The sequence below is a fragment of the Vespula vulgaris genome, chromosome 10 (genome assembly GCF_905475345.1).
Source record: "Vespula vulgaris chromosome 10, iyVesVulg1.1, whole genome shotgun sequence".
Classification (NCBI taxonomy): Eukaryota; Metazoa; Arthropoda; class Insecta; order Hymenoptera; family Vespidae; genus Vespula; species Vespula vulgaris.
In genome coordinates, this window is record NC_066595.1 from 6,892,527 (window position 1) to 6,918,845 (window position 26,319).

General features: G+C 40.3%; 2 protein-coding genes across 5 annotated transcripts; one reads left to right on the forward strand and one right to left on the reverse strand.

The window, feature by feature from the left end:
- Nucleotides 1-1,407: 1,407 nt before the first annotated feature.
- Nucleotides 1,408-8,859, reverse strand: LOC127066796 (potassium voltage-gated channel protein Shaw-like). 2 transcript variants are annotated; one of them, XM_051000969.1, is made up of 6 exons: nucleotides 6,808-8,819; nucleotides 6,098-6,556; nucleotides 5,680-5,967; nucleotides 4,566-4,775; nucleotides 4,150-4,344; nucleotides 1,408-2,799 (listed from the first exon to the last, which is right to left on the reverse strand). In XM_051000969.1, exons 1-6 carry the CDS (start codon nucleotides 7,102-7,104, stop codon nucleotides 2,575-2,577), a joined length of 1,674 nt encoding a protein of 557 aa, XP_050856926.1. In that variant the 5' UTR covers nucleotides 7,105-8,819; the 3' UTR covers nucleotides 1,408-2,574. The 2 variants fall into 2 exon arrangements, with proteins under 2 accessions (XP_050856926.1, XP_050856927.1); XM_051000970.1 differs by lacking the exon at nucleotides 5,680-5,967 and having other exon boundaries at nucleotides 6,808-8,859.
- A 2,089-nt stretch (nucleotides 8,860-10,948) lies between these two features.
- LOC127066785 (uncharacterized) lies at nucleotides 10,949-26,232 on the forward strand. Of its 3 annotated transcripts, none has more exons than XM_051000940.1 (18): nucleotides 10,949-11,377; nucleotides 11,608-11,878; nucleotides 14,382-14,791; nucleotides 15,421-15,704; nucleotides 16,388-16,785; nucleotides 16,868-17,212; nucleotides 17,280-17,421; nucleotides 17,513-17,909; nucleotides 18,078-18,456; nucleotides 18,516-18,725; nucleotides 18,788-19,321; nucleotides 19,388-19,681; nucleotides 19,733-20,048; nucleotides 20,176-20,448; nucleotides 23,297-23,718; nucleotides 23,874-24,059; nucleotides 24,163-24,509; nucleotides 24,651-26,232. In XM_051000940.1, exons 2-18 carry the CDS (start codon nucleotides 11,696-11,698, stop codon nucleotides 24,700-24,702), a joined length of 5,172 nt encoding a protein of 1,723 aa, XP_050856897.1. In that variant the 5' UTR covers nucleotides 10,949-11,377; nucleotides 11,608-11,695; the 3' UTR covers nucleotides 24,703-26,232. The 3 variants fall into 3 exon arrangements, with proteins under 3 accessions (XP_050856897.1, XP_050856898.1, XP_050856899.1); XM_051000941.1 differs by having other exon boundaries at nucleotides 10,950-11,377; nucleotides 19,745-20,048; XM_051000942.1 differs by lacking the exons at nucleotides 10,949-11,377; nucleotides 11,608-11,878; nucleotides 14,382-14,791; ... (9 more) ...; nucleotides 19,733-20,048; nucleotides 20,176-20,448 and adding an exon at nucleotides 20,456-21,865.
- The last annotated feature ends 87 nt before the right edge of the window (nucleotides 26,233-26,319 follow it).

Here is a 26,319-nt window from a genome sequence, read left to right on the forward strand (position 1 = left end):
GTCGATGTTTCTTTCATTCGATCATTTTTAAAAGTAATATAAATCCATATATTTTATTAATGAATAGAGACGATTACAGTCTACTACGATCGTTACTTTCCAAGGAATCTTTAAATTCCTTTTACTATTACTACTACTATTACTTCTACTACCATTGCTGCTATTAGTTGTACTATACTACTACTTTTTATCCTTCTCGATTCGACCTATTTTTATTTCATTTCGTAGACTTTTTATCTTCGCTCAGTAAAACTCCCTCAGCAAAATCGTTCGCAAGGATTGAATCGGTCGATAAGAAGGTACTACGTCCCTACCGCTACCCTTTTCTTTTCCTTTTTTATTCATTCGTTTATTCCCTCGACTCTCGAAGTGAGATCGATTGTATATTGGAATGCGTAAGTCCCCTTGAGTATTATTTAAATGTATTTCGATTTCTCTAATGCATCTTTGTTCATACTCATTATTTAACAAAGAACAAATGTGCTAAATCTCGATCGTCGATCTCATTGATTTTGTATAACGACGATGACGACGACAAAAGAAAGCATCGACTTTTTACCACCTTCATCAGTCGATCTTTCTGCATAATAAATGTCGGAACATCTATTATCGTGGACGCAACGAAATTATCAAGATATCTAGAAAAATCGAACGTCGTTGTCAAACACCTAAACACGTTGAGACCAAAGATACGACTTATCGTGATCTACAATCCGATAAATCTATATCTTCGTCATTCTTAAAATCTTTATCTCCAATATGAATCGATAAAATAAGACTATGATTTCGAACTTTTCTTTGTTTCTTATTATTAGGGTTAATCGAGAACAAATTTACGTTTATTACTGAATCTATCGACACTTCTTGTATCCTGTTCTTACAGTGTTCGGTTCAAATGACCGATCCTTAAAAAAAGGTTATTATTTTTATAATTAAATATAGATAATAGTCAATTTATTACTGAATGAATTAATAAATACAAATACATTGTATGCACATTTTAAGAAAATCTATAAAGTTTAACAGCCACATGACAATGTTTAAGTATTTGAAAGTTGTACAAAAGTTTGAAAACGATCCATTTGACCGGCAATGGTAGATGTAGCGTTAATAGCATTTATTTGACAGTCGTTTAGTTTGTATAAAAAATGATCGTTTTTAATCGAGAAATTTCTTTTGGATTAAAAGAATATGTTATGCATTAACTATAGAACGTAGGATGTAAACGAGCAAATACCATCGTGCTTTCCCTTGCACTACACATTTAGGATCGAATAATAGCAAATGTTTACTCGAGTCGATCCCTCACCCTACTTGACAAGCTTTTTCATCCTCCTTTACGATGCCATGCGAGGACAGACGGCAAATGGATTCTCGTTTACTTGGTTCTAAGATAGATAGAGTAGATTCTTTTTTGTTTTTTATTTTTTATTTTTTATTTTTTATTTTTTGACAGCTTCATCATTGGAAAACTTGGAGAAATAAATATTTTCATATAATCATATGATACAATCGAGTTTCAAGAAACAAAGAAAGAAATTTATTTTCAAATATTAATACAACATATATATTACGAGAAAATTCGTATTCTATCTTCTTGCATGCATATCTAACATCCCAATCCTTCTTCATTCTCTCTCTTAACGAGAGAGAAAAAGATAAAGTGCATGCGCGCGCATATTGCGCTCTAGCAGTCGCGTTTTCCCGCAGAAACAAGCGGACACGCGGACTCTTTTGTTCTTTTATCAGCGTATCTCTTCTCTTCTCTCGACATTCCAGAGTACTTGTAACAACCTAATCAATCTCGTTAGCTTGACAGTTCAGGAGAGAAGTGTCTGAAGAGGAAGATACTATCTGAATAGAATTATATTTTTTTCGAGAGAAAGCGAGAGATATTCCTTGAGATAAAGAATATTACAATATTACAATGAAGTGTAGACAACATAAAAAAACAAAAATATAAAGATTGAGAGAGGGGGAGAGAGAAGAAGGTAGGGGAATCTCGAAGCTACACTTGCGTACACAGAGACGTTTACTTATTTACCTTGTCGCGTCAAGAACGATTCAAAGGTATGTCCCGAGGGTGCATATCATCATACGTTTCTCTCTCTTTCTCTCTCTCTCTACCAATCTATCTATCTATCTCTTTCTTTCTTTCTCTTTATGCATGTAAATGTATCAACGTCTGTGCGTGCTATGCTGAGTAGAGAAAAGTGGGGGGATCCCACAGAGCCTGAATAAACCGTTCTAGCGGTCGATGGCTTACGCTTGCGCCGTGAAAGCTCTTGCGTCAAAGAGTTCCACGGTTTTCCACGTTTTCCAGGGCATTATCGTTGATACGCTACTGGTCTCTCTTAATGGCCTCGAATCGGTCGATCTACTTTACGATGAAACATGATCGTTGCACGATCGACGCACTTTTCTTTTTGTTCATTCTCATTGACTTTTCTTTCATTTTCTTTCTTTGTCGCTTAAAAGTTTTTCTCGTTGATCGTTGCAACTTCTTTTTTTCTTCTTTTCTTTCTCTTTTGTTACAATAATATATAAGGATACTTAAGAAACAAAATATTTTTATCATAAAATACAATGGAGAATGTTTTGAGAACGTTGTCTCTCTTTTCGATGATTCGTTTCCTCTTCTGGATGAACGATTTCGGCGACACGTTGCTGCTCCGTCTTATCGTCTCGAGGTAGATCGCTATCTCGGCAGTCAGATACGCTCGTTCCTTCGGATTCTTGACTGGGCGAAGTGGTGCGCGCACGATGTTCGATTTCCGCTAGATTTATCACGATATTCGGCTGTAAGCAGAATATAAATTCTATGGACTATAGGCTGACGTTCAACCACCTTGTTGTTTGCTCAATTTTTGGACATTTCTTTTTTTTCTTTTCGAGTAATCTTTCTACGAACTTTGAGATATAACAGTTTTCCGAGCTCTTTTTTTAGCTTGTTTGGTTTGTATGAAATAGATTCGATTCAAAAGGGTACTTTTTTCCCATTAGTATCAGTCTTATTTAAAGAAATTTAATCTGAAAGCATATCATACAGTTTCCTTTAATAACGCACTGAAACGAGTTCGACGTTTCAAATGTCAGCATATTTCGAGTCGAAAATTTACATAACCGAATCACGGGAGCATACCGGCCGAGTTTCTGTCGGCTTTTTCGAGATATCAGCATCGAGGGCTTTAAATCTCGACCCGTCCAAAATAGATTGCTAAAGTTAGTTTATTCAAGGAATCGACACAATGGATAAGACGTAATCCAAAATTCCAAGTACATTCCAAGAAAAATCTTGTGCTATTGGTCGATTAAACGAAATTATTAATAAGACAAACGATAAAAGGAAGATCTGAGTTTATTGGTTCGTTGGTCAGGATAAAAGCATTTCAGGAGAACGCGTTTTGTTACGACATCACAAAATTTGCAAAACTAGGTCGAGCTCGTAAAAGAGTAAGTGTACGTTGATACAAATTTGCTTAGAAATTTGTAGAATGGAGAGAACGAGAGAAAGAGCGATATGAAGCTATTTTAGAACTGACTAATTGCTAAGTCGTTCTTTTTGCTTTGTGAGTTTCTGTAGTCCTCTAATATACACCAGACGAGATGATAAAAGAGATAAAGTGCGAATTCGCTTTGACAAGGTTTATCGTAATTACTTTAATCATTTACTCCTCGAATGATTTAGGATGTTTCAAAATTTGTAATTTAATGCCGTAAAAAAAAAAATAAAAAGATAAAAAAAAAGGCAGAAACTTTATGAGTGGAATTGAAATATACACAACTAACCGCAAGAGGCTCAGGAGTTTCTAAAAGGTTACTTCCTGTGCCTCTCTTTCTCTCTCTCCCTCTCTCACTATGTCTCTGATGCTAATCGTCCCTTTGAATCTATTTCGTTTATCAACTCTCAAGAGAGAAACTCCGTCATTTGCATAGCTCTCTACTGTCAAGAAGTCGTACTTCTTCGGATATAATCACCCGTAGAAAGTTATCCTTTAACTCGACGGATGCTCGAATGAATTTCATTACGTTGAAATTCTTTGCTTACTCGAGCCGCCCGTTATAGAGAAGAGGATTGGAAAATGGATAGTATCGAGAAAGCAATTAACGTTGGGACTCGATGCGTTAAAACCATCGTGGTAAAAGCACCTGGAGTTGTAGGACGCTGTGCAATCTAGTCATAGGTTGTCGAGTCATGAGAGGTGTCAGCGATCTGTAAGGTGAAGCGTTCAAGAACAAATGTCCCTGAGAATCGGAACGATTTTGATGCATCGACGATCTTCCACGTCTTGGAAATTCTGCTGGGAGTACTCTTCGTCTCTGCTTTGGCAATTTGCTACGTGCCTGAAAAATATTTGATCAAAAGGAAAATATCGAAACGTGAATCGAAGTGCTGAGCACGCGTCATGGTTATATTCTCATAGAACTACGTGTAATCAGAGTAAAAAGAAAACATTGTAAAAGGTAAAATTTTATCGGATGAGTCAACTTCGAAAACAGTAAATGAAAGGAAAGCTTCCGAAGAGTTTTCGAAGAAACGAACGTGAAGAGAGTCATGCTCGAACCTGAGTGTGGGAGTAGAACATAGAGAAGTTGCTGACGATGACAGGAACCGGAAGTGCGATAGCAAGAACACCGGTCAAGGCACATAGTCCGCCTATGAACATCCCTGGAAAGGTTTTTGGCGTCATGTCGCCGTAACCGACGGTCGTCATGGTGACTAGAGCCCACCAAAGTCCTCGTGGTATACTGTCAAAGTCGTTGTTAGGATTTTCCTGAAAAGAGCAGCCTAGTGGAATTCTTGATATCGAGTAAAAGCATTCAACGCGCTCGTTTACGCAGAAAAGGAAACATTAACAAAAGAGGAGGAGAAAGAAAAAGAAAAGAAAAACAAAAAAGAGAAAAAGAAAAACGAGTCTGGCATAGAAGAATGGAAGTTTAAATTAGCATTTATAAACTTAACGAAGCAAACTATTTTAAGTTGTGTGTATGAAACGTAAACGTAAACTAACAAAACTGAAATGTTTTCGTATTGGTCTAGACATAGACACGACGTAATTATTTACTCGAGCATACCATTATGTGTAATACAGTAATGCACGGCTGCGTTTATAGATAGAGGATGCTTTGAGCTTTGGCAAAGTGTGTCTCCCTATTCATCAGGGAAAAGAAGTTTTTCTTTTCGTCGAAAACGAAACAATACGGTCTTTAACTTTAATGGAAACGATGCTTGCTATTTAACGAATTGGTTCAATGATTCGTACGTACACGTTCGTTTGAACGCAAGTGATGAAGGTACGTGATAAACGTGACCGTTCGAGCGATATCTTATAGCGTGTCGAGATAGGAGAAAGGAAAGAAAGAATACAGACAGGCGTGTCTCCAAGGTGGGCTCCTTTTCTCACGAGCACGGTTTCCTTTCATGATTCATGTTCTTATGAATTTTTCACCGGGGGAAAAGTCAAGCTCATTTTCTTTGTCACTCCCCTTGACGTTACGAGGGAAGCCTTCATTTTAGACGGTCCGTTTGATATCTCGATCCTTTGTCCGATGTAAAGATAAAATCTTTCATCATCTTAATTAATATCCTTACCTTCGAGGAACATCATCCTTTTTCTTATGACAGGATAATAATTAAACAAATTGTTTATTTTTCTTTTTTTTTTTTTAGGTACTTACTTGAAGTCGTTCGGCGTAAAAAATGAGACTAGCGAAGAGAACTATGCCCAAAGCGAGGAAGAAAACCAACAATGCGAGCTCTTTCGCGGATGCTTTGAAAGTATGTATGAGGATTCTCAAGCCGGGTGAATGTCTGGTCAATTTAAAGAGTCGAAGTACTCGTGCTATCGAGAGGACCTCCAGATACAGGCTAGACTCTGTCAAGAATTCCGTATAGAAGCTGAACGTCGCCGCTAAATCGATCGCGTTCACCGGCGACACAGCGAATCGCTTTAGGCTTGGACTGACCTACAATAGAATTCTTTCCTTTCGTCTTCCCTCGAGATAAATTTTACGTAGGAATTTGGAGTATGGTGAATCGTTCGAAATTTCAAAGACTTCCTTTCATATCAAATTCAAATAAGATATTCAAACTTACCAAGCATCGAAGTGTTATTTCGAATGTGAACCAAGCGTTACAAGCGTGTTCGATGTAATAAAACGTTCGATGCGGTCGACCGATTTCATTCTCGTAATGCTGAGTGAATTTTACAGAATAGTTAGAAGAAGAATCATCCGTTCTAATTTGTGGTAGATTACTAGAATGGCTCTTCAAGCAAAAGCAGAGAACCGAGAGACAGATGAAGAAGATCGAAATGCAGGCGATGCACTTTGCCGACCTCGACGAATAAGGCTCGTCGAAGAGAGCCCAGATTCTCGGACGTAATCGCTGCCACTTTGTCAACGTTCCACGATTATATTCCTCCTCGTAACCAAAAAGCCGAGAAATCTCCTCGTCGCTAAGCTTTTCGCCTTCGATGTCTAATTTGTCCAATATGGCCAACGTTGCTTGAGTGTCTCTGTGAATACTGTAAGTACTCCAACAGCAAGGTTCAACCTTTAAAAAATTAACTTGACGTTAATGTGACAATAGTGACATTCCAGTAGTACAATAATTCCTTGTTAGTTTAAAAAAGAAACGAAAGGATTATCAAGTTCGGAAACTTTGAAGCTACGTGAGCAAAGACAACGCTCTTAAAAATAAGTACGTCTGATCAAATAATCCATGTTCATCTTACATCCTTTGAGAACTCGCTGATTGTTTAGGATTGATATAGATTTCAAGTTGCTAAAGTTTCTCAAACTAACCTGATTCGAATCAAGACCCCAGAAATCAAGCTCTTCTTCAAAAAGAGGACCGCAAACGTCCGTGGGATAGTGCAGCTTGCCTGTACGATAGTAATTGAGAACCTGTGCGAAGACACCGGGATGCCTGTCGTAGAAATATTCGTTCAATATCGGATCGTAATTTACCGATGCTTCGGTGAGTCGTGACAATCTCGTCGCTGGTATTTTCTTCAAGGTTGCTTTATACGTCTCGTGACGTATTCCACCGACGTTAAGTATCACCCGGTCGTTCCATCTTTCATCATCCACTTTCCTCATCCTCCCACTTGGATTTTCTTCGATCGCATGGCACGCAATTCACGATGATAAAGAAAGTTATGCGAAAGCGAGCCAGTAAGGCAAGAAAAACATTTTTGCGTCAAGATGAGGGATGACCGAGCTTTTTTCTTCCAGCGATTCTCTACCGTTCTTGAATTTCTACGAATATTTTACGCGTCGCTTTGCGTCCCTACGATTGATATTTTTAGTCTTCCAAATTTTTTATCTACCTCCGACATTCGTTTCTCTCTTTCAAATAGGAGATTTATAATCGAACGATTTCAAATGGCTGCGAATCGTCGAGTGATTTATCGATAATGCAAAATGGCTCTTGAAACGTGCGTAATTGCCGCTTTGCTTCTCATTAATGATCTCTGCCCTCCTTCCTCTCTTCCTCTCTCTCTCTCTCTCTCTCTCTCTCTCTCTCTCTTGTTTTGATTCGATCATTAAATGATACGATTACAACCTATTTATCGAACGCTCGCAATAGACCGCACGATACACCTGAATTACGTTAGAAGCACGTTCGTCGACACGTGCACAATGAAAAGCACCGATTCCCTACTCGAATCCTAACACAGATAAAGCTCTACAACGAGATACAGCCACAGGTTGCTTCTTTAATCGTCCACTTGGTCCATTCGATAGCAACTTTACGTCACGATCGTTCTTTTTCGAGGATCTTAAGACGATAAACGACAGTAGTAACGTACGTAGATTAGTAGTGAGCTATTTTTCTGACGTTATTTCACTAATGCGAAAATAGCACTTTCGAAAATCTCTTGATGTCGATCACGATGTGCTTAATCCAAATCCCTGTTTTTCTTTTGCCTTTCTCTTTTCTTTTCTTTTATTTCCTATACCCCTTTCGTAGACTCCCTTTCTCGTATAAACGATTTTACTTAATCACATTATTAACCAAAGCGACGGTGCATGTTAATGAGGAGAGCGAGTTTAATTACATGATCGACGGTATGATTATAACACTGGACACTGGAACGAGTATAGAAACGACGTAAACTCTTGAACACGTTATCGTTATAATACGAAATGAAACGAATTAAGTTAGAAGTTGAAAGAGAAAACGAAAGGTGTGTTCTCATTGTCAGTCACCCACGGGTAGTTAAGACTTAAGCAAATTGAAACGCCGAAAGTTTTTGCGGCGATACCGACTCGCACGAAACTGAGAATAACTTTACGTATCTACATCCCGTAGTCATAACTCACGCTATTATTACATGCTACTATGTTAAATTAACGTCTTCGGTGAGAATGAGATAATAAAAATAGGTAGATAAAATATTTCAAACGTAAAGATTGATATAAAACGTATAAATCGATTCGTTTCTTGATAATTAATAATTAAAATTACACCATCACTTTGGTAATCGTTAAGCTTGTTCACTATGTGCTTCTAGAACTTACACTGAGACTTTTTGGTCCAAAGGTATAGTTCCGTCGGAAGGAATAAACTACGTCTCGCGGACGTGGTTAGCAGTTCTATAAATTCAAGCGTGTTTATTTGTACGAACAACCACGCGTTCGCCAAATCATTCACACCATTCTCTATATTACTTCTTTCTTTTTTTTCATCAAGAAAACTATTTCAACGTTATATATATTTTTTCTTCTTCTTCTTTTTCTTCTTCTTCTTCTTCTTCTTCGAGAGAGAGAGAGAGGGAGAGAGAGAGAGGGAGAGACAGTTGTTCAAAGAAGTCGTCCAACTGAAAATAGAATTTAAAAAGGAATATATTCTTTGGCTTTGTGTCTTATTTATACAGACAAGAATTTAAGTCAGCTTTAAGTCCGTTTATATTCCATCGTCTCTAAAGTTAGAAATTCGTGAGGTGTTCCTCATAAAATGATATGTATTATACATTAACGCTCTTTTTAGCGTTTCGCAAGGATGAGTGCTATTGAGACATGTATAATAGTTTAACGATAACATTTATCATGTTGTAGAAGGAAAAACGGTGTCTTCCATTGCAAATAGAATATTTTAGGATGTAAATTGAAAGATATTTGAAAATAATCTTTTCGAGATTTCATTTATTCATGAATGGAATTTTTTATTGATCGTAAATAATCTCTTTACTTTTTATCGTACGATGTTAAATGATATTACAATATACTTGGGAAATGTTAATCTTTATAACTTATCGTGGGTAAAGTGAAAAATAATGGGTACGTTAATCGTATTATCGTAAATATAATAAAGTAAATTATTAATTAATGAAGCTTCTTTCAAAGGATGTTTTATCTTATGTAGAAAGAAATGTCGATAAAGTAGTTTCCCTGAGTATTCTTAGTTGCGATCGTACAGGGTGCGCCTGTTGTATGCAACCATTGTTACTCTTACAAAAATTTTATCTCCTTTGGTAAAACGTATTAATATTCTTTTATAATTATATTTGAAAGCATTTACAAATAAGATTACCCATACATTAAATCTTCATAAGGTTTTAAAAATATTTTTCATATAATTTTTTTATTATTTAGTTAAGCCAAGACTTAAGATTTCACATAGAAAAAATGCAAAGAACTTTTTCTAAAAATTTAAAGAATTATTCAGACTATTCGCCAAAATTATTTTATAATATGCGTTACATTATAAATTCACAGACCATGAAGTATACATTTTTCAAATGAACGATAAAATAGCTATACACTTTCATCTCTCGTACCATTATCGAAGAAACTATTTATATATTATATCGGTAGGGAAGTTATAAGTATAATTAACACAAGGTCGTATTCTCTTTAAAAAGCTCTCGTTAATTTCTAATGGATATATTTTATTTTGTTCTCTTTCTTTCTCTCTCTGTAACATATTATTGTTATTCCGCATTTTATTCTAAAAAATATTATAAGATTCATTAGTTTTTCAAGAGTTGATAAAGCAGAAATCGACACGAAGGACGTCATCATTTCATTACTTAACACGATATCATTTAATCTTCGTTCGATTTCAAATCATAAAAATCAATTGATCGGATCTCAATGATCTCTAATTATCTGGATGTATTTCTTTTTATTTAATAACAGTTACGTCGATAAAAAAGATAAGTGAAACGGGGTGAAGGGACAGAGGCGCCAAGGGCGAGTAGCGTCGCGGCGCCACCGATCTGACCCCAACAAGACTGACGACTAGCATCCTTCCACGCTCTTCATAGTAATTGCGTACACGTGCCGCAACAAACAATAATAAACTTTAGCATCGTTAGTGCACGGTAATTCTTCTTTTGCATTATTTCAAAGAACTATCATCTTTTTCTTATTCAATAAATTCAAGTTACATTTATACTTTGTCATTAACAATCATTTCCCGATCTTAACGATCAAAGTACTCATAATCACGTTTTGGATCTGTTAAGGATCAAATCATTGAGAAAATCAAATTGTGGAAACGTGGTAATCATCTTGCGAATTATCAAGATATCCTAGAAGTTGCTCGTTTTCTTAATGCAACTTCATAAGTCTTGAGTTCGCATGGAGAGAGCGAGAGAGAGAGAGAGAGAATGAAGCAGACGAGCGGATGAAGTACGCTTGCCCGTCCTCAGCACTGAGATGAACGAGAGCGAGAACATGAGGGATAAAGGAGAGTAAGGAGGGAAAGAGAGGGGAAGAGAGAGGGAGAGAGGGTTGAAGAGAGGGAGATATACTCAGAGGTGAATCCCGCGTAACTCATCCCCCACCCTTCTGATTTTCCTGGCGATCTACCCCCACTCTATAGCTATAGCAAGGGAAAGAGAGAGAGAGAGACAGAGAGAGACAGAGAGAGAGCGAGAGAGAGAGAATGAGAGACCGAACGAGTCTCACCCTCTCTCAGTTTCTCGTTCCATCGTATCAATTTATATCCACCCTCGACGCAAGCCATCTCAGTCGCACGGTCGAGCGTCGACTCTTCGCATCTCTCGTCGGGCGCGGCGCGGCGCGGCGCGTCGCCTCGCCTCGGTCGTGTCCGCGACAGCGTCGTGACGCCGACGACGTCGTCCTTTCTTTCTTTCTTCTTTCCTTTCTACCTTCCTGCCTTCTAACGTGGAAGGAGGATCGGAGAGGAGAAGGCAGGAAAAACGCGAGGATTCTCGAGGAACAACGACGACGACGACGAAGACAACACCGACACCGACACCGACGCCGACACTAACAACGATAACGACGACAACGACGACGAAGACGATGACGATGATGACGATGACGACGATGAATATAACGATGACGACGATGAATGACGACGACGACGTCGGCTTCGCTGCTGGCTGCTGACCGAACCGTGTACTCTTTCTCTTTCTTGCTCTCTTTTCATCTTTTGGTCCAGCAAAGACGCTGTCCTTTTTTCAACTCCTTCTTTCTCTTTCTCTCTTTCTTTCATTCTCTCTCTCTCTCTCTCTCTCTTTCTCTCTTTCTCTCTTTCTCTCTTACTCCTCTTTCTCTCTTTATCAAGAGTCGAGATAAAGATAGAGAAAGAGAAAGAGAGTGGAATAAAAAAGAGCAGATCGATAGGCCGGGTCAGTGTGCGTGAGCGTGCGGAAGAGCGTGCGAGAGCGTGAGCTTGCAAGAGGGTGCCGCCGTACCGGGGGTGTGGCCAAGGATGGTGAAGGCTCCGACGATGGGTCCTACCGGAGGACCCCAGGGCATCAGGAAGATTCATCCCAGTCCGGAGATCGCCATGAATCCTAGGAACCTGCAGGCAGCCACCACCAATCTCACCCCCACCGCTCTGCGCTCAGAGGCCAACACTCTCGGCGCTACGACGCACGCCTTTCATCCTCAGGTAAGCAAACTCTCTCTCTCTCTCTCTCTCTCTCTCTCTCTCTCTCTCTCTCTCTCTATCTCTGTCTCTGTCTCTCTCTTTCTTTCTGTCTCTCTTTCTCTTTCTCTCTGTTTCTCTCTCTTTCGTTCTCTTTCTCTTTCTTTCGAATCTTTCTTTCTATCTTCTTTCATCCTAATACACGTCTTTTGACTTTGTGTACGATCTACTCAACATCGTCACGTTTATTAGCCAACCCCGTCGGAACTCGTGTCTTCTCTCTTCTTTTCTGTCTTTTTCTGTTTCTCTTTACCACAAACTAAATACCACGACTAGCCAGTAGTAAAGTACCGGATCAGTCAGACCGCCGCAAGGATTTCTACTCATCGTGAAATTTTACGATCCAATGCGTACGCGCCACTTCATCGCTCATATATATATATATATATATGCATCTATGCCCTCGAATAAACTTCCATTAGTCGTCGATTATATCGTAGCAAGCTTTTATGATAAATTCGTTAACGATGAAACGCTACGATTATCGACAAAGAGATTACATCACTTGGCCTCTCGTTTTCCTTCTGTTGATTGAAAACATTCTAGTACACACACACATATATATTGTTAACTTCGTGTGAAAGATTTTTACCAATGATGATTGATAGACAAATCTGGAGGTCAAGAAAGTAGGTTAAACGTTATAAGAACAAATCCACACCTATCGATACTTCTAACGAATCACAAGTAGCTCTCTCTCTCTCTCTCTCTCTCTCTCTCTCTCTCTCTCTCTCTCTCACTCTCTCTCGTTCATTTTTTTTCTTTTTCTCCATCCAGCGACGGCATTGAACGTATTCACCACACAAACTCGTCTCCACTTCGTCTTCGTGGCTGTCGTCTTCTTATATCCGTTCGTCTGTCTTCGAATAAGAGCTCGCGCCCAACTCAAGGGCGTACTCGAAAGCTCGTTTTCTACGATCGAATATGGGTCACTTCTATTGGAAGAAGATCGTTCTATTTTTTCGAGCCTTAACGATTTCAAACATATTTCTACATTGATTCTCGCGGCATGAAATGGTAGGAAAGGTATAGAAGAAAAAAAATGAAAGGAAGGTTTTATTATCATTTGATTCGAACAAACTGGCAGAGGTCGAGTTCATTCGGTTACAGTAGATCGTGTTTTGTTGTGAGAGAATGTCAAAGGATCGTGTCGCAACGATACCATCGGAAGACATGCAGTTTAGAGCTTGCTTTAATGCGAGATAATCAGTAGATATGTTTGGAACAACGTATATCTATAAATCTTTCAGACATTATCATTGCTAATCCCAAAGAATCGTAAAGGCATGCTTCTACCGTGTTATGCTTTTCATGTTTTATCGATAACCTTGTGAAAGACGGACCGAAGTACGGAGAGAACGTTGAAGAGCGATTTGTCGTGGTAATCAATTGCAATCCGTGAAAATGACTATTACACGATGTTACGTTACCCACAAAGTGTCCGTCGAGTAGGTGTGGCATGATATATACTACGTCCCTTGTGCGTTATGTATCAAGAGATGACGAGTATCTTCCTGAATGCACATCGATCCGATCGATCTACAAGCGTTTCGTATCCCCCCGACACCTTTACGATTTACTACTTGTACTCTTTTTCATTTATTTCCTTCCCAGAGAAAAACTACACGTTAGGTAGAAGAAGTTTCAAAGGATTATTATTTCTTAAGAAAGTTAAAATAAAAAAAGTTTAGCTTAAACAGATTTTCCATTTTTCCGTCAAACTTTTCTCCTTCTATTCTGAGATCCTCTTTTCTTGAAACAACGAAGAAAGAAATAAAGAAAGAAAGAAAGAAAGAAAGAAAGAAAGCATATTCGACGGTAAATTTATGTGCCTCGAAGGTGTAACGTTTAGATCGCAAACCGTCCATGGGAAAAGATTGAAGTAGGTTGTCTCGTAGTAGGTATGTAAAATGCCATCTGGATACGTTCGTACATACATATGTAGATCGATGAGAAAACGGTCTTCGAATATGTAGATCCTTCTCGAAAAAGACGCTTCGAGGGGTTTGATATGCTTTTCTTATCGAACCGTCCTAAACTCAAACTCGAAATATCTTTCGACGTAGGATGCTTTAGATCAAACAGAACGATATTTGAGACGGTGTTTATCTTTGATAGGAAGATGATCATCGAGCGTGTATGTTTAGTCAAGACAATAGCAATGTCGAGGATAATAGAGTCCAGGAAATTGCAGAAGTTCGGTATACTACCGGTTGTTATAAGTTCTGATAGCAAAGGCAATTGGAACGGGCTGCGACGTACGATTCTATAAACTCTAGTAAATGAGACAAAACGGCGTTCGTTAATTGGAGTTTAGATCGTTAAGGCAAATGTACTCTTAACGAGCATTTAGCAATAAGAAGTTTTAAGAAGAATAGGTAAATCTCGTTTTTCACATCGAACGAGATCACCTGAACGAAATGAACGTCGTTATCCATGAGAATCGGTGACTATTCGATGGTTTTAGGTGGACGTTTCGACTCAAGTTGATCTTCACGGTGGTGGATCCTTTCATGGTGATTGGGACCGACGAGCTACGCCACTTTACTCGCGAGAAGACATAAAGGAACAATATTGCATAACTAGCAGACAATTGGACGCTGTTGAAAAGTCGACCGGTGGATTTTTTGGTTGTCTATCAACGAGAGGACCTTCACCATGCAGTTCGACGAGAAGCTCCATTCTTTCAGCTTGCGTTCGAAGTGTACCAAGCGACGAAAATCTCTGCGATGCCCCTTATCCTCGACATTTACAGATCATGTATCAGCAACCCTATACGAACTTTTCCAGAGGCCTTTCCCGTTACCATCTCGAAGATGACATCGAGGTCTTTCGACGGAAACCAAGACCTTTTTGCACAATCTCCGATCCTAAAAAGTGAGACCATGAAATTTGCTATCGTTCTGTGTCAAATATAGCAAACGTTAAAATAAAAATACGTTAAAAAAATCGTTGTGAGAAATAAGGACGTAAAAGATAATAAAAGCACGTTTGAAGCAATTAGCTATCTATTTGCAACAAGTACCTAAATCGCTAGGTTATTAGCTATTTAAATATTCCTTTTACCGTTCGGATTAAAATCGTCGTCTCTGGCAGAGATGGGTCTACGCTGCACGCTCGAGTACGAATTTACGTCCGATATATATGACGTAATTAGGCCGGACACTCGTGATTACATTATCTCGAAGCATTTGGCTACGAATGCAATTACGTTTTACTACGCCGCGCGACGCGATGACTATTTTGTGCCGTTCCACGTTTCATTACGGTTGTCAAACGCCACGGATGATCGACCGATCGTTTTTACCCTGACATTTTTATCATCGATACGTATTTAATTGAATAGTATGTCGCGAGAAAAAGTTTTGCAAATGAGGACAGTTTCGAACTACAAAGACGATGTAAATGTTGGAAACAAAAATAATATCGAATGTTAGTAATTAGAAGTAATGTTAATGAAAGAGATACTTTTTGCATGTAAACAAATATTAATAAAATTTCCAAAGATACATGTGGTTGCCCGAAGACGAAGAATCCACCAGGATGGAAGGCCCAAGACCAGTATTACCCCCTGCGCCACCACCACCATCTGTGCAAGGTCCTCAAGCTCCTAAAACGAAACACGTGAGTTTCGCTAGATCGCATACGCTCACGTCTTTCGACGTTCCCAGGAGTATAAGTCCACCGAAGCTGCACAACCCGGAACGCCTTATTGACTCGAAGCCAACGATGCAAAACACTCTGTCCTCGAATTTACCCCTTGTCCACTCTTACGCTCCACTCATCCGCGGTAAGTTTTCCTTTTTTTTACGCTAACTTTAACATTAAAAAAAAAATCGATAAATACTTTAACATAATAATTATAACTCTAAGCGATTGAATCCACGAGAAACGAAACATATTGAAAAGCCTTAATAACAGGATGCAAAAGATGTTACTTTGAAGTAGTAGTTACTCCATATACTGAAATTCACATAAGCTTGCACCTTCTGATAGATTACCATCCTACGGCAACTTCCTGTAGATGATGAAATTGCCAATATCGTTATACGCGATGGGAATTCCATATTGAGTTTATTAAAGCAACGATAAAGTACTGGAAACAGCTTTCTCTAACGTAGTTATTCCATAACGACCTACGAGTGATTATCGTACGTTTCAATAATTGACATAATGTTTTAAACTATGACGTTCGAATTTTCCGAGAAAAAAAAACATCTCCATTAGAATCTTCGTTGCGTAGCCGTTTAATTGGCGTGTATAATAAATGGCAACAGATCTGTGTACTCTAGCGTGACGATAATTAACGAGAGGACAAAGTTTTTGCTAGAAGAGAGCGGTAATAATCGATTTAGCGGATGAACGTGACTCTCCCTCTCTCTCTCTCTCTCTCTCTCTCTCTCTCTCTCTCTCTCTCTCCCTCTTCTCTCAAAGAAAAGTTTTCTTATTTCGATCGAACGATGTTCTTTCCAGAAAAGTTTCCGAAACGTGGTGTCATGAAAACGCAAGCTACTCAGACAGAAATCCCAGCAGGTTTTCGTGGTAGAGTACCTCCTGTAACTCTCAGTCCCAGAACCATACATCGAGTAAAAATGGTCTCGCAGGGAGCCCAAACGAATGGTCTCTTTAATGGTAGAAAGTTGACGAAAAGCTATTCCGAGGCTGGACAATTGGGGACACCTTTGGGTGGTATACAAACTAGTTCAGGATCTAAAGAAGAAATAGAACACGAGCCACTTCACAGAACGCAAAGCGAGGAACCACCACGATCACCGTTCATTGTCGATACTCCACCTCCTCATCTTCCTAGTTATGCCATCACCGAGGACGAATCTTTGCCTAACGGAGACATCGACGGCCCTTTGTGTCCTGTAAGTTTCATATAAGGGACATCTTCAAAATTTACATCCCTGGACGTTCTAGACTTCACGTTGGATTTATATTTCGTTATAGTCACAAGATCAACGACAAAAATCCATCGAACTCGAAGACCAAGAAATCCTTATAGACTTTAAGCCAGCTCCGGTCTCACCGGACGCCCGTGCCATTCTTAATCGTCTATCAACGCCCACGCGAAGGTTCCTACCATTACAAAAAACTCTCTCCGATGGTGAGATTCGAGTAGAAAGACGAGAATTAGTCGGTGAAGCTGGCGAGCCAAGTTATCCTCATACGTGTAGAAGAAATCATCAGGATCCATGGAGTAGGACGGTTAGAACGTCCGTTGAATTTTCATCTACTCCGGAGGATCTTTCTCTTTTACGAGTACCTTCTCCTCAAGACGATCATCACGAGGAAGTTAGTAACAGAATCCCTTTAATAATTTACGCGTTCAAACATTGTGATAACTTTGCTATTGCCTTAGGAATTTCATGAAAACCTTATTCGTCGCGGACTTTTCCGTAAGAGGAGCGTATCTCTCGAGGATGGAGTACAGGGTCCGTTATCCGGTGATTTTATGTTACCTAGGTCGCTTCCAACATCGCCTACCTCGCCAACGTCATCAGGTACAACAACGTAAAAATATTTTATTTTTGAGAAATATAACGATTTTGTCTTAATTAACAAGTATGTTGTCTAATCTGAACGATACAACAGCACCTCGACGAATACCTCAAAGTCCAAAAGACGAGTTACCGTTGACCCACCGATTGTCACACACCGGAAAGATTTTTATTCCTGGCATTATATCCAGAACATCTCCAGTGACCGGCATTATTGGGACTTCTCCGTTCGCCTCGAGTGATTCCCTGGCGAACGACATAACGAGGGACCACAGCGATGGAATTTGGAACGAGTCCCAAGCGACGGTACTTCAAGCCGACTCTCTCGCTTTGTTAACCCCAAAAAGGAGACTCCTCCTACTTCTGCAACATCAGCAAGACTCTTCTATGGACACCGAAGCATTGGACGCCGAAGATGTGAAGGAGATGCACACGCCCAGTCCAAGAATACGCCTCGAGCCTGCAACGCCTGTACAACCTCTCACGCCAAGGTTGAAACACTTATCGACAAAGGCTAACTATTTACGTGTAGAGACGTAAATAGGCTGCCACAGATCGTACACGGTTCAATGTGTTCGATCTTGGACACGTTGCGGCCTCATTCTTTTTACTAAGATCTCGTCATACGTATATGAAAGTTTTTTCTTTCGCAATTTCAGCGCTGATACTTCTGTAACAACGAGCAACGGTAGAGCTAGAACTAGTTTCCGTCGTTCTAGTCCAGCTCCGCCATTGTCTCAACCACAGTCACAATCGTCGAGCGAGTTTTGTTTGAGTCTCGCTAGAACGGACTCTGGTGGTCGTACAAACACTGATCTTTCTGAGACCTCGACGACCGAGGATTACTTCACTGCCAATACCTCGACCGAAACTGGGACCACGACTGGTACCTCCGCGACTACGAGTTCCTGGTCGAGGCCACCGCAAACGTCCAGTGCCGCGGCTTCGGCATCAGCACCAGCATCAACCACAGCCACCGCCGCGGAGGGTAGCTCTTTCGAGAGCGCTAGCTCTATATACAGTCTAGCGAGAAGCGAGGTACTTCTTCGAAACTCTATCTTATAATCGTATAGCTTTATACTTATGTACTTTGTTAGGCCGTGGTCGAGGAACCTTGCAGTCCACGACCGATCGAAGAAGAGACAGAAGATCCTTTCAGTTTGGAAGAATTACTTTCTCCTGCCAGATCAACGAGCAGCAGTAGTTCAGGAAGCTACGATTTGAAGGACGCAATGGCGACGATGCAGGAACTTGATCAAACAGCACCAGAAAGTGGTCACGTTTCTGAAGCGGAGTTAGACAAAGATGTAAGCATCAGATAACACTAAATCTCTGGTTTCATCACTCAATCAGTTTTATCTCACATCAGGAAGGACATCGTTCGTCTTCCGGAGGATATGCCGAATCCCCACCAGATCAGCATGCTTGGAACGAAGAAGAACGTCGGAGAAGACGGAAACTGTTCACTTTAGATCTAACTAATGGAATGACTGGCACCGAATCGGAACATATAACCGAATCTTTATATTTAGAAAACGTGGGCGTTCCTTCGAGATCGCGATCAAAACAAACATCTTCGAGAAGTCCTCATCGTAACAATAGGAAACGAGATAACGGTCAATTGCAGCAGATTCAACAACAGCAACAAAAGCAACAACAGCAACAACAACAGCCAGGTAGTCGAAGTCCTCAGAAAGAGGAATGGAGAATGGAACAAAGTGAAGATGGTACACACGCAGCTACATCAGATGATTCTAGCTGTAGTCATTATTATCGTATGCATCATCATCATCATTATCATATGTATAGAGACACTGGCGATAATAGTAGGCATCGAAGAACAAGGGACAGTCCAAGAAGAAAAAATGGCGGCTATATTCCTGCAAGAAGACGAAGCAACGAGGTATTTTTTTTTGAACACTTGATTAATGCTACAACGATCAAGATAATATATTATGACATTTCATAGGATAAGAATGCTGCTATAACTGGTAGTTTGCCACGAAGAAGATCTCGTATCGCAGACGATGTCTGTTCGAATCGTTTGAGTCTCGGACGTTATCAACGTAGTCCTGGACACGAGTATCGTGCTGTTATTATAGATCATCATAGTCCAGAAGCAAGATTAAAGGCTCTCTCAGCCGAATCTCTTAGATCGGTTAGTCCTGGAAGTGACAGTGTATTTTATAGCGAGGGAACCGATCAACCGTATATAGCGGTAGCTACTTTAGATGAACCTCATTGTCATCATTGTGGGAGGAAGGTAGGTTAACTACGTTCGAGCGAACACTTTAATGACGATATTTAATCGTAGATTTACTTCGAGGTTTCCGAGGAGATCGTCAAACCGCCAGCGGATTTTGCTGACTCGCCGGAAGGACATAGGTCAACTAGTTCGAAACATGGCTCTAGTCAGAGACTTTACAAGAAGTTTGACAAGAGATATCGTTTGGAAGATCGTAGCGATAGAAGACATCGCCGTAGTAGTGCTGGTCGATCGGACATTCGGGCAAAATCGGAAGAACGAGCTGGACCGAGATCAGGAAGTAGAGGATCGATCGATGAAACTGCTGCTGGTAGAAAGAGACTACAAGTTCGAAGCACCGACGCTAGCATGGAGATTCTCACAGGTTTTAACATGATTTGAATTATATTTTAAATTGAAAGAGACTCGAGAAAAATTCAATTAAGATAAAATGAAATATTCGTGTTCTCTCCCTCTCTCTCTCTCTCTCTCATATTTATTATTGTCGACAGGCAGAGAAGACGAAGATGATTACGTTGAACCATACACCGGAGGAGAATGGATTTACATCGGCGATGTCGAGGAGAGTCACGTGTGGCGTCGTCCAGATAGTCGCGATGGTGAGGACGACATTTTAGAAAGTGTACTGAAAGAACGAAGGGGTTCTCAAGAATCAACGGAGAGCGAGAAAAATTTTCGAAAGAAGTATCAAGCTGCTACACATCGGATGGTGCATCGAAAGAGTAGCGGCGAGATGTACAGGAGGATACAAACGAAGAACTTTGGTGAGATAGCAGGATTTTATTTTACACATTTTCCTTCAGATCTACCTTCTTTTTTTATTTAAGTACTTGCATAAAAGAGGAAGAATATTCGATCGATAATCTGTATAGTTCCATCGTATCTCAAAATATCAAGCACGAAGAGAAAGAGAAAGAAGGAGAGAGAAAGAGAGGGTTAACCATAGCAAGGTAGACCTTGAACGCTGTATCGAAGGTTAGCGTATTTTTAAATCGATACGCTATGACCGTTTTTCTCAAAGTACTGTCGCGCATATAGAGCGTTATGTGTATCAAAGATAGTTGATCGTAAAAAAAAAAAAAGGGTAACGTTGTTGTAGACTATTAATAAAGAATATAAAAATATATTATAATTATGATAATAAGAAATCATTTTTCATTGGAACACGTCTCGAATTTTTAACAACTCATATCATTTCGTACGAAAAAAGAACATTCGGAGAGGATCTGCTATATCTCTCCAGGGAAGAAAAAATGTGGAGCACGCGAGGACGCGATCTTGGTGTTCGACTTTTTTATTACTACGTCTATACGACATCGCCAAAGAATGTTCCCAAAAAATCTTGGAGAAGTCGACGTAAGAGTCGTGCGTTTGTGTACGTAAATAAGAAGAAGGAAAAATGAGAGATAAGGAGAGAAAAAAATAAATAGAGATAGAAGATAGATGGATCATTCGAGAGCAAGTAAGAGAGAAAGAGAGAGATGTTTTTAGCGTTTCTTTAAATAAGCACCGCGTAATACTGCGTCGTCTAAATATACCTTAGCCGGCTCCGCCGTCCGAATTGGACGGCTTCTCCGGTCGGCCACTAAAGACGCTATCGCGAAGAAGAGGAGGTAAAGAAGGAAAGCATGGAAAGAGGGAGAGATAGAAAGAGATAGATAAAGAGGAGAAGGGAGATGCTGGTGGTGGTGTTGGTGGTGGCGGTGGTGGCGGTGGTGGCGATGGGCCGAAGATTCGAAGAAGAAGCTTTTGGCCGGCAGTCAGTGGGTCAGGGCGCCGAGTCGCATTCCACGGGTACGCAAGCTGAAAGCATCGGCTTCGGGAAAGCTCGAACCTTCCCTTTTCGTTATTTCTTTCGCGGGTATCCATCAAAAGTAATAGTGAATTTTCAAACTTGACAGCATCCATCGATCATTTGATCGATATTAGGAAGAAAAGCATTGATTCGAGAGAGAGAGAGAGAGAGAGAGGGAGAGAGAGAGAAAAAGAAAAATAGAGATAGATAAAGAAAAAGGAAAATAAGAAGGATGGTGTGCGACTCGGCGCACAGTTCAGAGTATATGGAGGAATTGGAGGAGGATGTATCGCTGAAGAGAGCTTTGGAGGACCTTCTCAAGTGTATGCTTAGGGTGTGGTGCAGAGAGGGACAGGCTCTCACGAGACTCGGTGCAACGACACCTGGTAAATAATCTTCTTTTCATCGCTTAATTAGGCTCTCACTAATAACGATGCAAGCGATTCGCGAACCGAACGTGTTTTCCAAGTCGACAAGGTCGACCATTCGAGCGACATCGTCGTTATCGCCGAGATAGAAATTAATGAGTACATCGATGAAAATCGGAAACTCGCCAAGATTTCTCAGCACGTGGCCAAGAACACGACTTTTCGCGACTATTCGAACAAAATAGCCCTCACCGTGTACCATCTCCTTGCGTTGTCCTCGCTCGATCAAGATCAAAGCGCATTGAACGTTGGCGAGAGGCGCCAAATCGATATGTTTTCCTCAAGGTCAAGAGTCACAAGATCTACTCGAATCCTTGGTTCCTCGACAAAGTAACTTTCCAAACTTGCTTACTTCGTTCTCTCTTCCTCTTTATTTTTCTGCTATTCTTTTTTTCTTTTGTTTCTTTCTTGTTCTTACGTTAAATTTCATTAATCATGTCACGGACGCTGAGATCCGTGGAACGTTGTAAAACAAGGAACACATGTATTTTGACACATTTCTCTCGCAGAGTCCTCTACAGATATCCAGAAATATCCAAGAAACATTAACGTAACCATGGTGGACGTTCATCCATCATGCGTCTCTCCTACCGAGAGATCCGTCGATTCGATCGGAAATATATCGCAATAGTGGCGAGATGTTACTTTTGTTAAGTATCGGTTTAAAGTTGATGCGCGTAATCGACGGAATGTCTATCTATAGAAATCCGATGGTATGGAATACCCATGCGATGTCCAAGGAAGTTGTGCACGTATCTACAATCCTCTAAAAATATCCGACAGGGGATCTCTACTCGGGAATAGGTCTCGTCAGCTAGATAACTCCGAAGCTGCGAACGTATCGTTACTTTGATTATTCTCGGATCATTAATTCCATTGGATCGAAGAAAATTCGAAATATTTGCTCGGCTCTTTGCATGTTTGAGAATGAAAGAGAGAAAGAGAGAGAAATAGAATAAGAGACAATCCGACGCGTATCCGTTCATATTTTACTAGCAGATTAACGGCTAGTCGATGTCTCCTTTCTGCCTCCCATATCCACCTTGTCTTTCTTTTCTGATCTTTATTCATGGCTTTATACGCTCGGATTGCCGTGAATAAATAGAAACGCTCTAAAAGGCGGCGGAAAGTGGGTCGGCGTGACGCACGTGCGGCGCTTTACTTTCTATAATGGCAACTGATTATACAGCGTAGCTCGCAAACCGTTGGATATCACGATACGAAGGAGATTATTATGTGAGAAAAATCGAAAAAGAAAAATATCGAAAGACAACTAAATGATAACACGTCGATCGATAGACTTTGATACTCTCCGTTTGTTCTCTTTTCTTTTTCTTTTTTTCTTTCGTCCAAGAAGTGTCAACTGCGAGTGTCATCTTCGATTTGCAGAAAGCGACAAAAGGGTGATCGTGAAGCGTGAGGCCGACGGTGAGTTTGGCTTTCGGATTCACGGATCAAAACCGGTGGTAGTCTCTGCGATCGAACCTGACACACCTGCTGAGAGTTCCGGTTTGGAGGTTGGCGACATTATAATGTCGGTGAACGGTAGAAGCGTCATGGACGCGACCCACTCGGAAGTCGTCAGGTTGGCTCATTCCGGTACAGATGTCCTCGAGCTGGAAGTCGCGAGGACGTGCAACGTCCTAGCACCACGAGTGGTCAGGTCCGGGGCTAAGGATACACAGGACGAGCCAATTTGTACAGGTTACCTATGGAGAAAATCGGCAACTTCTTCTAACATGGACAAATGGGTTCGCAGATGGTTCGCTCTACGTCGTGACAATTGTCTCTATTATTATAAGACTGACTCGGTTAGTGGAAATATCTGATACTTGAAATTTTGTTTGGATCGTCGGTGAATATACAAGACGTTTGAGAAATGTAAAGTTCACCGATGATCGCGATAACTAACAGTCTCGACAAATCGTTAATCAACTAATTACCTCGCTTGCTTGCACCTGGCTAGGATTCACAGCCGGTAGGAGCGATAATGCTCTTGAAATACGAAGTGGAAACGACTCCCGAATTGAGACTGCACAGTTTTGCCATAAAGAAACAAGCAGCCCCAACGTTACGGCTCGCTGCCGATACGGAAGAAGCGGCGAGCAGGTGGGCTACGGTTATTAAAGAAGCCATCGAACGAAACAATCAGGTGATCTCTCGAACGTGCGAACGTTCGTTTTTTATTACTGTTTTTGGAAAAGACGATTTCTTGATAAAAGAAGAAACGTGGCTTATTATTATATCGCGTACAGGTCGACACTTGGTTAAACGCTTCGTTGAGGATGCGTGAATTACCAGCTTGCACGATACAAAGACCAGACTGCTTTGGATATCTAAGTAAACAACAGGAACACGCAAAGAAGACTTCCTCGCCTACCGGATGGTCCAGACGATATTGCGTACTAAAGGATGCCGCTTTGTATTTCTACGATGACGCTAATGCCGAGAAAGCCTTTGGTGTTGCCTGTCTCCATGGTTTCAGAGTTTACGGTAGCGCACCCAATTCCGGCGGCAGGAAGCACGCCTTTGAGCTGCAACCACCGGATCCCACGCAAAGGAGTTACACCTTCGCCACGGAGTCCGAGATGGATAAGAAACGGTAGCATAATTTATTTATATTCTTTTCTTTCTATATGTCGTATGTGCTTTACACACAGACACGTACACACGAGTATCTATTCTCTCATTGTTCATATTTCATATTCATATTTCATTTCCTCTTGTCTTCCGTTTCTTACAGCTGGTTAGCGGCGTTAGAATACTCAATCGATCGATGGATAAAAATAGGTTGATGCGACCAACAAAACGGCTCAGAAAGCGAAGACGACGAAACAACACAGCGAATGAAAAACCAACCTTCACGGGGACCCTAGCCTCTTCTCCCGTTTTCGGTTCCTATACGTGAATCCTCGCGATCGTAACCCGAGAGGTGATACAAGAACGTTTGCTCGAACTCTATCGCGACATTAACATAAGTTTTCTCGACTATCGTTCGTAATTATCGTAGAGAGAGAAAGGAAGACACTTTGTCAGTTTTAGAGACTTTTCGACAAAAGATTACGACGACGTACGCATAAACGTTTTCGATTTTTGTCTTATCAACAAATTGTCAAAGACACTCGTAGTTTCGCGTCAGCGTAGATCGCGATCTAGGAAGCTAATTAAAGAAAAGAATAAAAAAGAAAAAAAAAAGAAAAAAAAAGAAAGGAAGGAAGAAAGAGAGACAGACAACTTTGAATCATTCACATCGATTGTTTTATTCGTGAGAAAGAAAAATGGAATACAAAAAAAAAGTCATACACGTGCGTGTGATTAGGTGATTGCGATGAAAAAAAAAATAAAAATAAAAATAAAAATAAGAATAAGAATAAAATGAAGAAAAAAGAAACAGCGCAAATAATTAGTTAACGCGGAAAAAAAATCGATTATTCGATTATAAAATAGGAAGGTGCGTACGTATCTACATATACACACACGTATGAAATACGTTGCGAACGAATATTTTGTCGATGAGAAAGTATGCGCTCGCGAGCGTGGCTGGATAATGCGTGTTAAAATATATGCGTGGAATTGCCATTTAAATTAATACCGCTGTTCTTACCACCGATATTTGTAATTACCGATTTTAAGAATCGTGCGCACGAGACCGTATGTATGAATGTTTCGTGTATGCATGATGTCTGTTTGTGTCTATGTGTGTACGTGTAGGTTGCGCAAAAAGAAAAAGAGAGAGGAAGAGAGAGAGAGAGAGAGAGAGAGAGAGAGTGCAAAATAAATGTGAATTTTTATTTAAATCTCGCGCGCACGTACTCGCATTTACTCGGTAAGATTAACAGAAAAAAAAAAGAAAAGAAAAAAGAAAAAAGAAACAGTAAAAGGAAAAGAAAAGGAAAAGAGACGAAACGCCACTATCTCGGAACAGCCATAAATTTAATTGCGCCTTTAATGCGCTCGAGCGCACATAGGACACGAGAAGAAGAAGAAGGAGAAGGAAAAGGAAGATAAGGAGGAAGATGAGGACGAGGATGAAAGAGGAAGAGGGAAGAAATAGCGAAGGATGAGGCGAACGAACGAACGCACGATACGAACGCGTACCGTTTCTCTTCCGTGCTCGGTGGACCGATCGAGAAGATGGAAGAAAAAAGACGCGATCCAGGATGACGAAGATAATAATGATAATGATGATGATGATGATGATGATGGTGGTGATGATGATGATGATGATGATGATGATGATGATGATGAATCGTACGAAATGTTTGAGGGAATTTCGAATGACCGTTTTCAATCTCGGGATAATAAAATAGAAAGAGTTTAATACAGTTGTAGAGGGAAGTACGATCACTGGCCCTCCTCTTCCTATTTTTTCTTCTTTTTTTTTTCTTTTATTTTTCTTTTTCAACAGTAGA